Source organism: Raphanus sativus, chromosome 8, assembly GCF_000801105.2.
Source record: "Raphanus sativus cultivar WK10039 chromosome 8, ASM80110v3, whole genome shotgun sequence".
In the NCBI taxonomy this organism is placed as follows: Eukaryota; Viridiplantae; Streptophyta; class Magnoliopsida; order Brassicales; family Brassicaceae; genus Raphanus; species Raphanus sativus.
In genome coordinates, this window is record NC_079518.1 from 6,935,785 (window position 1) to 6,949,620 (window position 13,836).

At 39.9% G+C, this 13,836-nt stretch overlaps 5 protein-coding genes and 1 non-coding gene across 6 annotated transcripts; 3 read left to right on the forward strand and 3 right to left on the reverse strand.

Moving 5' to 3' along the window:
* Positions 1–43: 43 nt before the first annotated feature.
* LOC108821517 (alkane hydroxylase MAH1-like) lies at positions 44–1,809 on the reverse strand. Its single transcript, XM_018594532.2, has one exon. The coding sequence runs from the start codon at positions 1,728–1,730 to the stop codon at positions 153–155; it is 1,578 nt and encodes a 525-aa protein (XP_018450034.2). The 5' UTR covers positions 1,731–1,809; the 3' UTR covers positions 44–152.
* Positions 1,810–2,887: 1,078 nt separating this feature from the next.
* Positions 2,888–7,677, forward strand: LOC108822153 (coatomer subunit alpha-2). Its single transcript, XM_018595178.2, has 5 exons — positions 2,888–3,088; positions 3,224–3,472; positions 3,721–4,215; positions 4,305–7,295; positions 7,397–7,677. The coding sequence occupies exons 2-4, from the start codon at positions 3,265–3,267 to the stop codon at positions 7,268–7,270; spliced, it is 3,669 nt and encodes a 1,222-aa protein (XP_018450680.1). The 5' UTR covers positions 2,888–3,088; positions 3,224–3,264; the 3' UTR covers positions 7,271–7,295; positions 7,397–7,677.
* Positions 7,678–8,738: 1,061 nt separating this feature from the next.
* Positions 8,739–9,531, forward strand: LOC108819824 (serine rich endogenous peptide 18). Its single transcript, XM_018592853.2, has 2 exons — positions 8,739–8,935; positions 9,175–9,531. Exons 1-2 carry the CDS (start codon positions 8,833–8,835, stop codon positions 9,294–9,296), a joined length of 225 nt encoding a protein of 74 aa, XP_018448355.1. The 5' UTR covers positions 8,739–8,832; the 3' UTR covers positions 9,297–9,531.
* A 55-nt stretch (positions 9,532–9,586) lies between these two features.
* On the reverse strand, positions 9,587–10,779 carry LOC108821180 (protein MIZU-KUSSEI 1). Its single transcript, XM_018594224.2, has one exon. It carries the CDS (start codon positions 10,475–10,477, stop codon positions 9,686–9,688), a length of 792 nt encoding a protein of 263 aa, XP_018449726.1. The 5' UTR covers positions 10,478–10,779; the 3' UTR covers positions 9,587–9,685.
* An 87-nt stretch (positions 10,780–10,866) lies between these two features.
* Positions 10,867–10,938, forward strand: TRNAW-CCA (transfer RNA tryptophan (anticodon CCA)). The gene has a single exon. It is a non-coding gene; the product is annotated as a tRNA-Trp (tRNA).
* A 489-nt stretch (positions 10,939–11,427) lies between these two features.
* Positions 11,428–13,170, reverse strand: LOC108819825 (putative F-box protein At3g24580). The gene is made up of 2 exons (XM_018592854.2): positions 13,164–13,170; positions 11,428–12,525 (listed from the first exon to the last, which is right to left on the reverse strand). The coding sequence occupies exons 1-2, from the start codon at positions 13,168–13,170 to the stop codon at positions 11,495–11,497; spliced, it is 1,038 nt and encodes a 345-aa protein (XP_018448356.1). The 3' UTR covers positions 11,428–11,494.
* Between the last annotated feature and the right edge of the window lie 666 nt (positions 13,171–13,836).

A 13,836-nucleotide genomic window follows, 5' to 3' on the forward strand; every position in this document is an offset into this window, starting at 1 on the left:
TAGAAGTAAGAAATAAGTCTCATCAAATCACACCAAGCTTCCAAAGACCAAGGGAAACGTACATTTGGACAATGCATATATTACGTACCTTATTACTTTTTAATACTATATCGGACTAGATTATTATTGGAGAAACTAAAAAAATTGACATTTCAAGCTGAACATCTCTTAGTCAGCGTGACTCTAAGCCCATGTTTCATGAGCAGATTAAGATGAGCCTTTGGCTTAATCATATGTCCTTTGACGAGCTTAATGTCATAGTGTTGTAATATCTCCACGACTACGGTCTTCATTGTCACCATAGCTAAATGCTTACCGGAACAAGTTCTCGGACCGGTGTTAAACACAAGGAACTTGGAAGAAGGCTCGTGTCTCAACTCACCAGTCTCTGAAACCCATCTCTCCGGCTTGAATTCCAACGCGTCTTCTCCCCATACGGATCTCATCCTCCCTAACGCAATGCTAAGGAAGATAACGTTAGAACTAGCATCGACTATGTGACCACTTGGAAGTACATCTGATTTTATAGAAGTCTTGCGCTGGAAGGGAAGTGGTGGATAGAGCCTCATCGTTTCATACAAGGCCCCATGCAGATAAACCAACTTGTTCAAAAACTCTCTCCGATCGATAGCCGACCATTGACTACTACTTCCGGTACTACTAGGTAGGTTTGCGTTGATCTCTTGGCGAATCTTGGCTTCCACGTGAGGGTTTTTGGAGAGGAGCCAAAAAAACCAAGTGAGAGCACTGGAAGAGGTATCCCTTATTGCCATAATGATAGCTAAAATGGTGTCTCTAAGAAACTTATCATCGCTTGGATGCAAGAGCTCGTATTTGCTTGTATCTAGCTTTATGTAATACGTTAAAAAATCTTCACTCTCTCCATCTGAATGAACATGATCATGATCATGATGAATCCCTCCTTGTGATCTTACCTCTTCTCTCTTTGCAGCTATGTATTTTGCGCACACTCTATCAAATGTCGCACCCGCTTCTATCAGCTTCCTCTCCTTTCCCAGTCCCAACCTGTTTTGCAACTTCCACAAGAATCTTGGTTTGATAAGCCTAAACACAATGGCATCCCCAGCGTTTTCGAAGGCTTCTGCGAGCTCAACCTCTGGCATTTCAATGGAGAGAGAGTGAGGATCAGAACCGGATACTAAAAGTAGGGATATATCGAACATGAATCTCCGGAACACATCCTGCAAGTCCACCACTGTCCCTTCCTCTGAAAAGCGACTCAAAATAGGAAGAAGCACGTCCTTGATTTTACTACTTGTGACACTCATCGACAAGTTTTGAAAACCTTGACGGCTGAGGATGACCTGAGAAGACATTCTTATATTCTTCCATAGCTCTCCATCGGTGGTGAAAAGCGCGTCTCCAAAGACATCTACCATCTCTTTATACTCCGGTCCCTTGATGTAGTTGGAGAAATTTGAGCTTAGTATATGATGTATATTAGCTGGATCAACGGTGATCAACGCATCCATTCTAGCGAACCACGGACCCTTGAACAAAAACGTCAAGTTGCTCTTCTCTAGGACCCGGATGAGAGCATCGATCCGACGTGACCACGAGACCAAAGCTGGAAGCATCCCGAGAACAGGCCAGTTCCAAGGGTAGCTTTTGTTGACATGGTAACCATAATGTTTCTTGTTGAGAAAGTAACAGAGGATGAGAAAGCAAAAAAGAGATAATGACGCTTCGAATAAGCTGATAGAAGCCATTAATTACGTAAGTTTGATAGCGTGTAGTGGATGGAGAAGAAGGAACTGGATTTTTTTTTATATGCACATTGGTCAACTCTAGTACTGTTTCACCAAGTTATTTTAAAAATAAATAAAAAATAATATTCGACTTTTATATCAGAGAGGAATTTTAGAGAACATGAATTCTCCGCTTCACAAGGATCACATCACATGGTTGAGATTTGACAGTGCACCTTTGCATTATTATACCTATTGAAGATAAGTACTGAAACAGAGTGGCTGTATTTAAATAACCATGCGGATAACAATAATCATTGATAATAATCCCGTGATTATCAATAATCATTGATAATAACCTGGGAATTTAGCTCCACGGTACGTAATAACTCCGGGATTGCAGGTCAATGTTGTGAACTCATAAGAAGCAACCTAAAGAAAATAGTATGAACCATGAAAAACTATAACATCGGCCAAAACACAGTTCTAATTCCAAGATAATATGTTGATCTATCCAAGACAAGAGTAACTTTATATGGCACAAGAAATGGGTCAAAGCGACTAGAAACCAGATGACTCAGATATGAAGTTTCCAACCCAAGTAAACCCAACAAGTCCAACTCTAGAATCTCACAGTACTTTTGGTCACATCAAAACCTTCTCCAGCTCCACCACCACCACCACAACCTTTGGTAGCTTAGCAAGTTTGGCCTGCCAAAATGTAATACAGAGATGAGCTGCTGGCTCCATAAAAAAAAGGGTACCAGATCCCAATATAGATTATGGAATTATGTTTAGTAAACATATCCACTGAAGCTTTTAGCTCTCGACTAATACTCTTAAGGTCCATGAAATGATTTGCAGTTTGGTATTAAAACAACTTTTTTGATCCAAGGAAACTTCACAAGAGATGAGTCTATAGATCAAAACCCATCCTTTTGCTTTAGTCCATGACTTGAGAGTTCATACAAAATCTAACGATTCTGACCACAAAAATTACAATACTTGTCCATGTGATTGCCTAGTGTTGTTGGTATATCAATCTATCATACATTAATCCTAAACTGGGCCTAATCCTAAAGATTGTAGGCCCATATAATAACAACTTAAGGTCCAATTTAGTTTAATGATCTTGGGCCCATATATATATGTCTTTTAATATTCTTCGAATAAAAAAAAGGAAGTAAATTCATTCCAATTAAGAAGCGAGATCTATTCGACGAAACTGGATCACTCTCTTCTCCTTTCTCCTCCTCATTAACACCATCGTGATTCCTCTCTTCGCTCTCGCATCCACGCTTCTCTGGTAATGCTACTGATCGTCACCGTGAAGCTCTCCTTGTCCTGATCTGATCCGATCCGATACGATCCGATCCGAGGTGAATAATCTCTATTTCTCCTCCTCTTCATTTTCACGAGTCTCGATATTTCGGGATCTCACTACCTAGTGCCGTCAGATCTGCTTACGATTTGTGAAATGACTTTTCGTTCTATGTGAATCTGGTTTTGTGTAGAGCTGTTTTCCGTTTCGTGATCTGGAAAGAAAAAAGAAATTATGTTGACGAAGTTCGAGACGAAGAGTAACAGAGTCAAGGGCCTTACCTTCCACCCTAAACGGCCATGGATCCTCGCCAGTTTGCACAGTGGTGTGATCCAGCTCTGGGATTATCGTATGGGTACTCTGATCGATCGATTCGACGAGCACGAAGGTCCTGTCCGTGGTGTTCATTTTCACAATTCTCAGCCTCTCTTCGTCTCCGGAGGTATTGAATCTTTGCGTGTGCTCTCGATTTCTAGATCTATAGATTGGTTTCACTTTGAAGAGGATTGGTTTCGTTGATTGATAAATGCTTATACTAAGTTAACATTTGTTGTATAATATATGCTCTTTTGGATAATTGGACCTAGTCAGCTGTAATCAGATCACATATTACTTGTAAATGCAATCGTCTTGGATTGTTTCGTTTATACTTTTTCAGAACGTTACTCATTGAGGGATTGTGTTTTGCAGGAGACGATTACAAGATTAAAGTTTGGAACCACAAAACGCACAGGTGCCTTTTCACTCTCCTCGGCCATCTCGACTATATCCGCACTGTCCAGTTTCACCACGAGAACCCGTGGATTGTGAGTGCTAGTGACGACCAGACCATCCGCATTTGGAACTGGCAGTCACGGACTTGTATCTCTGTGTTGACTGGCCACAATCATTATGTTATGTGTGCTTCTTTCCATCCTAAGGAGGACCTTGTGGTGTCGGCGTCTTTGGATCAGACTGTCCGTGTCTGGGATATTGGTTCGCTTAAGAAGAAGTCGGTGTCTCCTGCTGATGACCTCATGCGGTTTACGCAGATGAACTCTGATCTTTTTGGTGGTGTTGACGCTATAGTTAAGTATGTTCTCGAAGGTCATGATAGAGGAGTAAACTGGGCTTCTTTTCATCCCACCCTTCCTCTCATCGTCTCAGGTGCAGATGACCGCCAAGTAAAGCTCTGGCGTATGAATGGTATTTCCGGAAGTCTGTCTCTCTTTTTTTAAGAACTTGATAATAGTGTAGCTGATGTAACTCATCCGTTCTTTTCAATTTTGTTGCAGAAACTAAAGCCTGGGAGGTGGATACACTGCGTGGCCACATGAATAATGTCTCATCTGTTATGTTCCATGCAAAACAGGACATTATTGTATCCAACTCTGAGGATAAAAGCATTCGTGTCTGGGATGCTACCAAGCGAACTGGAATCCAAACTTTTCGCCGTGAGCATGATCGATTCTGGATTCTTGCAGTTCACCCTGAGATTAATTTACTGGCAGCGGGGCATGACAATGGTATGATCGTGTTCAAACTTGAGAGAGAGCGTCCTGCGTTTGCTGTGAGTGGTGATTCTCTGTTCTATGTCAAAGATAGATTTTTGAGGTACTACGAATGTTCAACTCAGAAAGAATCCCAAGTTATCCCCATACGGCGTCCTGGTACACCAAGCTTGAATCAAAGTCCCAGAACTCTGTCATACAGTCCGACGGAAAATGCAGTTTTGATCTGCTCAGATCTGGATGGTGGTTCTTACGAGTTGTACATCATACCCAAAGAAAGTGTTGGTAGGAGCGACGTTGTGCAAGATGCAAAGAGGGGCACAGGTGGTTCTGCGGTGTTCATTGCCCGTAACCGGTTTGCTGTTCTTGAGAAAAGCACCAGCCAGGTGTTAGTCAAGAATCTCAAGAACGAGGTGGTTAAAAAGAGTGCTCTGCCTATTCCCACAGATGCTATCTTTTATGCGGGGACAGGAAATTTGCTTTGTAGATCTGAGGATAAAGTGGTTATATTTGACCTTCAGCAAAGGCTTGTTCTCGGTGAACTTCAGACACCGTTTGTTAGGTATGTTGTTTGGTCTAATGATATGGAGAGTGTTGCTTTGCTCAGCAAACACACTATCATTATTGCGAGCAAAAAACTTGTCCTCCAGTGCACGCTTCATGAGACTATACGTGTTAAAAGTGGAGCTTGGGATGAAAATGGTGTCTTCATTTACACCACTTTGAACCATATCAAGTACTGCCTTCCTAATGGGGATAGTGGAATCATCAGAACCCTGGATGTCCCTATCTACATCACCAAGGTTTCTGGAAATACAATCTTTTGCTTGGACAGGGATGGGAAAAACCGGGCAATCACCATCAATGCAACTGAATACATTTTCAAGCTTGCACTGCTGAGGAAGAAGTACGACCATGTCATGGGCATGATAAGGAACTCTCAGCTATGTGGACAGGCTATGATTGCTTACCTGCAGCAGAAAGGATTCCCTGAAGTCGCCCTCCATTTTGTTGAAGACGAGAGGGTCCGATTCAACCTGGCTCTTGAAAGCGGAAACATCAGCGTCGCTGTTGCATCCGCTACAGAGATTAATGAGAAAGAACAGTGGTACAAACTTGGGGTGGAGGCTCTTCGCCAAGGTAATGCTGGGATTGTTGAATTTGCGTACCAGCAGACGAAGAATTTTGAGAGGTTGTCTTTTCTTTATCTCATTACCGGTAAGTTGGACAAGCTTTCAAAGTTGATGAAGATTGCAGAAGTTAAGAACAACGTAATGGGTCAGTTCCACAATGCGCTCTACCTAGGAGATGTTAAAGAGCGTGTGAAGATACTTGAGAATGCTGGTCATTTGCCCCTCGCTTATATCACTGCTTCGGTTCATGGATTAAACGACATCGCTGAGCGACTGGCGACTGAGCTTGGAGACAACGTGCCCTCATTGCCTGAAGGGAAAACTCCATCGCTTCTAATGCCACCATCCCCCGTCATGTGTGGTGGTGATTGGCCTCTTCTAAGAGTGATGAAGGGAATATTCGAAGGCGGACTAGAGAGTGCAGCCAGAGGAGGAGCTGTTGATGAAGATGAAGAAGATGTTGGTGGCGATTGGGGTGAGGGACTTGACATGGTTGATGTTGATGGAATGGAGGACACAGACATCAAAGCCATTTTGGAGGAAGCAGAAAGAGGAGAAGAAGATGAAGAAAATGATGAAGAAGGTGGATGGTTGGGAATTGACGACTTGGAGCTCCCACCAGAGCTTGACACTCCTAAGGCCTCTGCTAACGCACGTTCATCCGTCTTCGTGGCACCGACTCAAGGTATGCCCGTGAGCCATATTTGGAGCCAGAAATCTTCCCTTGCTGCTGAGCAAGCTGCAGCCGGAAGCTTCGACGCTGCAATGCGTCTGCTCCACAGACAGCTTGGCATCAAGAACTTCGCCCCTTTGAAATCGATGTTTATTGATTTGTTCAACGGTAGCCACAGCTATCTGCGTGCTTTCACTTCATCTCCTGTGGTTCCACTTGCCATTGAGCGTGGATGGAACGAGTCTTCAAGTCCCAACGTCCGTGGTCCACCAGCTCTTGTTTATGATTTCTCCCACCAAGAAGAGAAGCTCAAGTCCGGCTACAAAGCCACAACAAGTGGGAAATTGACTGAGGCTCTCCGTCTCTTCCTCTCTATCCTCCACACCATCCCTCTAGTGGTGGTCGAGTCAAGAAGTGAAGTCGATGAGGTAAAGGAGCTCGTCATCATCGTTAAAGAATATGTACTCGGTCTTAAAATGGAGCTTAAGAGAAGAGAGACCAGAGATGACCCAGTGAGGCAGCAGGAGCTCGCTGCTTACTTCACTCACTGCAACCTCCAACTACCTCACTTAAGACTCGCCCTGTTTAGTGCAATGGGTGTCTGCTACAAGGCGAAGAACCTCGCCACTGCCTATAACTTCGCCAAAAGATTGTTGGAGACCAACCCAATGGACACCCAGGCCAAGACGGCTAGACAAATTGTTCAAGCCGCTGAGCGCAACATGACTGATGCAACCGAGCTCAACTACGACTTCAGAAACCCGTTTGTGATATGCGGATCAACCTATGTCCCGATCTACAGAGGTCAGAAAGACGTTTCCTGTCCATACTGCACCGCCAGGTTTGTGCCAAGCCAGGAAGGAAACATATGCGGGGTCTGTGATCTTGCAGTCATTGGCGCAGATGCATCTGGTTTGGTATGCTCTCCGTCTCAGGTCCGCTGATCAATTCATCTTATTCAAACGTGAGGTAACTACTAGCTGCTCTTTTAAAAGGAATAAGTGTCTTGAGCTTTTGGTTTTGTGATTCTCTTTGAAAAAAAAAATTGGTTTGTGGACTTTTCGTTGCAGGTTCTGTTGCTGTTTTGAGTCTTTCAAGTTGTTCTCTTGTCTTAGTGACAAGTTGACAATGCATGAGAGAACTTTAGCGTCTTGCTCTATATTTGGTTTTATATTTTTACATTCTCAGAACATTTCAATTAGTTTTATCGGATTTAAAAAACTCGTTCACTATGATGATATAATATAGACGAATTTTGTTGAGTTATGTAATGTTTTTTGTTTTGTTTCTCGTTTTATGTTGTTAATTTTGACATGGTTCGTAATTGTTATTCCAATTATTTTAAACATCATGCAAAGATTTAGAAATTCCCACACAATTCACTTTAAAATAAACGTACAGTATTTACTCATCTCATAAGAAAATCAAAGAAAAAACATAATTGCTCAACCTACTAGTCTACTACGCTAGATTATATCCAACCAAACTCATAAGAAAATCAAAGAAAAAAACCTTTATTGCTATACGCTCAAGCTACTATACTAGCTTATATTCAACCAAACTCAAAGGGCTATCAAAAGAAAAAACTATTATTTTCAACTTGAACACAATACATGAACATAAGTTTCAGAACTCTTTAATTTAACCTTCATTCTAGTTGCACCTCCTCGACATAACGTGTTTTTGACTAAATCAAAGAGTATAAAAAAAGACTTTCTTAAACAAGAAATTCATAGTCAGAAGAGCATCTTCTGTTCATCCTCTATACAAGCAAGCACAAACGCACACGTGTATAGATTACTAATATTTTATGTGTTTTATGAGCTTATCAATCAAAACTGACATGTAAATGCATGTCCACCTATATTATCTTTTAGAACTTGAAAATAATGTATTAGATTAATGGGTTGTTCTGTTGAAAACTGAAATAGTAGTAGTTTGGGATATTGATTAGAGAGAAAGAAGGAGAAGGCAGTAACTCACTGCATGCAGGTCAAGGATAATGACATCAACTATGGTCCCAAACCGTATAGTGACTAGTCGTGATTAATGAGTAAATATGTAATCGAATTATTTGGGTTGCTTACAAATATATTTCAAGATTTCAGTTATATCGGCTTGATAATTATTTGACCGTCTTGTTGCGATATTTTTTCTCCCAGACGAAGCCGAAGAATCTAAGACGCATATTTTTTCGTTTGACTATATCTCAGCCGATAACTTGGACTATTCTTCAGAAATAACAAAAAATACATTATGCATTCAGTCAGTTGACGTATGATCTATACTCTCAGTTCAACCAAAGCTATTATCAATTCCAGCCATATGATATAAGAAAACAAAATTTTGGGACGACTTTTTCTTAGTCAAAGAAATAATGTCAGGATAACAACTCTATAAATAAAACACCTCTTTCAGCAAACAAACATATACATATCATTTTCTTCGCCAGAGACAAAGTTCACTTGTAAAATCCATAAAACTTCAAATAACTAAATAAAAAATAATGTATCATCGCTTGGTTTGCTTAGTTTCTTTGATTATTCTATTGTTCACTGGATCATCAACCACAGCTTTCGCTCGGATACCATACCAATCATCCATGACAAGTAAGTTTTTAGTGATGAACTTTACTCCCAACCCAAATTTTCTTAAATTTTCATGTAATATATATGTCTTCTAGGTTCATGAATTACTTTTTCAGAAGGGTGTATACTCCTTGTAAAGAATAAAGATCGTATATTAAGTGCGGTATATCTAATATGAATTTGATATCTCAACAATATTGGACCAAACACTCATACATCCAAATTCACTTATTTTGTTTTTGTACTAACTGTATGGGAAGAACATGGAGAGAGGGTTTGGGATCAAAAGATGATTGGAGATATCAAGATTGACGTAGGAAGCAGTAATTCAAGGCAAGCACGTCAAAAAGATAGCCCAAGTCCGCCAGGCGCCAACATGTAGCTTTCTTGGACAACTGAAAGTTGGATGTGTAGTTCCATAGAATCTATATTGGCTAAACGAAAATGTATCAGATTTACGCATTGTTTACCTAGGAAGTATAAAAGTATGACGTTTAAGTTGTTAACATAGTGGTCACAATTTATGTTTTTGTTATATAAAAAAAGCATGTGTAACGAAAGTTATTTTCTTTGTATAAACAAAATCAAGATTTATTATAAAACAAACATGTGGTATCTATCTTTTTGCATAAGTAAAAAGAAATGACTAGAGTAATCATATAAAAGAATGAGGAGAAGAATATAATTTAATCATACTAAAATGATACTATATGTATATAACGTCAACCACCGTCTCCGGCCTTTACATGCACCTTAAATTAACAAAATTAATCAAACTCTTACAAAGAAAAAACTAAGCTCAGGTCCATTATTACCTTCAGGACTCAACATATAAAAAGTCTCTGAATCTTTAGACCCAACAACTCTCTCAAAGTAAGCTCTCATATACGCCATTTCACCGTCTGGTCCTTCCGACTCCGAGTTTCCAGGCAAAACTCCTGCGCCCATAGACACCGGTCGTAACAGTTCCATCACGCTTAAGTCTTCATCGTTCGCTTCACGTCTCACACCGTAACCAGTTTTCTCTCCTTTACAAAACATTGTCCACAACGGTTCATCCAAAATATTCGTGCTCTTTTCTGTCTTGTTGTTATTATTGTTAGGTTGTTTCTCGGTCTCGAGAGCGATTCTAACCATCCCCATGCTAAGTTCTTTTTGAAACGTTGTGGTTTGCATGGCGAGCTCTACGACTAAAGAAGGTAGACATTTAGGGGTTTCTTGAATGGAGAGACTTACACGGCCTTTACGGTATCCGAACAACGTGCCGGTGACTCTTGACGTGTTGTGATGAGGTTCTGCTACGCCTAAACCGGGATTGATAACCGGGATTTTGCATGCTAGGGATGATGTTGTGAAGATAGGGAAAGAGCGAAACACGGTGCGTAAGACTCCGAACACATTTGATTTGTTTTTCTTCTTTTTTGAAGATGGTGGCTTGAGGAGATTGTTCTGACGTGGCGGCGTGGTCGTGGTGGCTGGAGAAGATGATGGAGACGAAGGAGGAATTGAGGAGATGGAGGAGGAAGAAGAGCTTGTAGCCATTGGCTTTGATGTTTCTCTCATTGTATAGACAACGATCGTACGGTGAAGAAAGAAGGAGAAAAGACTTCTTCTTCCTTCAACGACCGACGACTAATCAACCAACGTCCTTGTAGAAATGTTAAGTTTGTTTTTGTTATTATATTAGTTCTCTTCCTCCTCTTCTTGAATTGTTTTTTTCCTCTTCCTATCAATCCTTATCCGTGAATTTTTTTTTTCTTTTCTAAATTTCGTTTTTGTTTTCTTTTTTAAGAAAAGGTATTGGGATTTTGAGTGGTGATCTCAAGGTGAAAATGAAGATATGTATTAACAAAAACAGAAAATATTTTTTTGTCAAATTTTCATTTTCGTTATATTGGTTTAAATATAGCAGGTTATAACCAAGAACGTGTAGTTACGTTTTTATTACATCAGGATCCGTGGCGCAATGGTAGCGCGTCTGACTCCAGATCAGAAGGTTGCGTGTTCGATTCACGTCGGGTTCAAAACTCCCGAAATTTGATCCTTAACTTTTTTCCTCTATTTACAAAACACACCTCCATTGTTCTTGTCTTTTCTGATCCCTCAGTTTGTTTTCCTGCATCTGTAAGAAGCGTTATCCTAGGGAGAAGAACTACTCGTCCTATCTCACTACCAGAAAAGTGATCTAGTAACATACCAACCATAGCTCCTATCTTTTGATATTTTTGATAAACCCCCAAAGGAGAGCCATGCACAGAAAGAATCATCTCTCCAGGTTTTGGTAGAGTCTTTGGTGTCATTATTCAAAAGAGAGTCTTTGACTCTTTGCCTATATTTACCTGCAAAATTTACAAGTCCATAGAAAATCTCTGTGTTCCAAAAAAAACCACAGTAAAATCTCTACCTTCTATGCGAAAAAATCCACCACTAAAAAAAACATTGCAAACTCCCCAACGAGAATGAAAATGATAACCATAAACTGATGTCTTTCTTTTTTTTTTTATTAACAAAAACAAAAACGTAATAGTCAATCTTGGGAAACAAACAGAGATAAATAAATAATGATAATAGGTGGGACTACTAGTTGAGTTGCACTAAGCTTGGAACATAATAGCAAGCACATGAATAACAAAGTGGGAATGCAGATTCTTTAACAACTTGTTGTTTCAAGAATGATCCATCATCATCCACTCCTCCTCCAAAAAAGACGTAAGCTATTTCACGAGTGGAGGTACCATAACGGGCGTATTTATCAAAAACCACCGCTACTTTTTTCTCCTGGTCAATGAAGAAACACGCAGATATCGGAAAATTCCAATGGGGGCTAATGAGTTGTTTGATATTCGCCGATAAGAAAACCTTGCTGTTCCAGGACAGGGCATTGGGCTGCTCAATCGTATTGGAAATCCAGATCTCCATCTCCAATGTATCCACGGACTGGAATAAAACCACAAGACTAGTAGATGATGATGATAGACTCAAAGTATCTTCAGGAAAAGCCTCAAAGGGGAGAGGCAAAAGCGGGGAGAATGTCTCTGTTGTGAAATCAAAACAGACTAAGAAACTAATGGCATCGTAATTGTTAGCTTCTGCTGCAAACCAGTAGGTGTTTCCCTTCAAAGATAGGCCGCGTTCACCAAATTGTATACACCAGTCGTTGTCTGGAGGAAAGAGATCAAGAATCCTCCATGAATCAGAGTTGAAGTCGTAGATTTTGAACTCAACGAATTTTAGGGGATAATCAATAAATCTCAAGATTTTGTACTGGGAACTACTGTTGTTGTATCCGAGACCATACGTGTACCTGTCCAAACGACCAAAGAGATGCTTGTCCAGTAAGTGGTGATTATGTGTGTGCTCGATCCACCTGAGTTGCCCCCGCCCCCAATAGGGATTCCAAACCAATAGCCTAGAGCGGTCTTCTTTGGGAATGCATAACAATAAACCGTCGCAATGAGATATTTCACGCACATCGATTTGATCTAGGCCAATAAATTTAGCTTCAGGATTTACGATAACACCAACTTCGTCGGAAAAATTCAATCTCATCAACTGAACCCTATAATCCATCATCATAACCACAAGAGGGTGGTCCTTCTTCTTTGCTGCTTCTGTAATTAACCACAAAATAGAGCATAATCCCAAAATTCAATTTATAACCACAAAATGTAATTACCCTTGTAATTAATCACAAGGCAGCATGAAGTTCTATAGAACGGTAATCTCTTTGACTCTACTAATAGAGCAAAATAGAGAGTTATCTTATTTCGGTGGCTCCTACTGGAGTAATAAAAAGAGAATGACAATCGTTTTCAACTCACTTTGAAGCGTGGTGCTTTTGGATTAATATGAAGATCGATTATCTCCTTTGAGATTCATCTATTCCAGAAGCAAATATGAAGCTTTTATATGAAAAATCTTTGGTCATCCATACGCAGATAGATGTGTTAGTTTATTTTAGATCCCTACTGGTGTATCCCTTTTCTATGATGTTTTGTTGGTTCTTATTGTTTAGAACTCTTTGCCTTGAAGTCTTAATAATACAATTCAGCGACAAAAAAAAAAAAAGTTATGTTCCATATATTTTAATGCTAAATAGTTTTATTTTCAAGTTGTTGGATACAAAACTGTGAATTTGTAATATTATGTATACTAAAGTACTATTAAAAAAGTACTACTAAAGTCATGTAACTTAGTCAATATAGCAGATCTTATTTGTAAGTTGTCTACTATCTGACCATTTATTTACTATACATAATTCTCAACATAGTATTTATATTTATACATATTATATAATTGATAAAGTTTAGAATTAGGAATGTCAAACAGGTCGTCCCGTCCCGTCCCGGACCGCAGCGGGTTCGTCGATTTGCGGTTCATTGCGGTCCAGTCCCGCGCGGGCTGCGGTACTCCAAAGCCCCGGCCCAATCCCGTCCCGCATAAAGTCCTGTTACAAACGGGCCGGCCCGCGGGATAACTTCAATCTGCAGCATATAGGTTTGGGACATCAGTACGTAACAGATGTAGCAAATACTTATGTTTCAAAGCATCATTAGGATATTTCAAATTTCCTGTTATACACGATCAAGAATGAAGAGTTCAAGACACAATTATTTTTTCTGAATCAAAACATAACTCATAATTTCATAAAAAAACAAATGCTATTGTCACCACCATTCGCCTACTTGTTCGCTTTGTAGTTTCAACTCTGTCTTGTCTATTCTTTTCACTACAAAAACAAAACACTAATCATAAACTGAACACAAAACAAGCATAAGTTGAATCCTAAATCTAACCGAAACAGAGACTTAACGAATACACATTAGGACACTGGTTTTAAGTTAAAATTTTAACTAACCTAACCGACACATAGACAAACAAGGTGTTGTCATTAGGTGGTGGATCTTACAACATATAAAGCT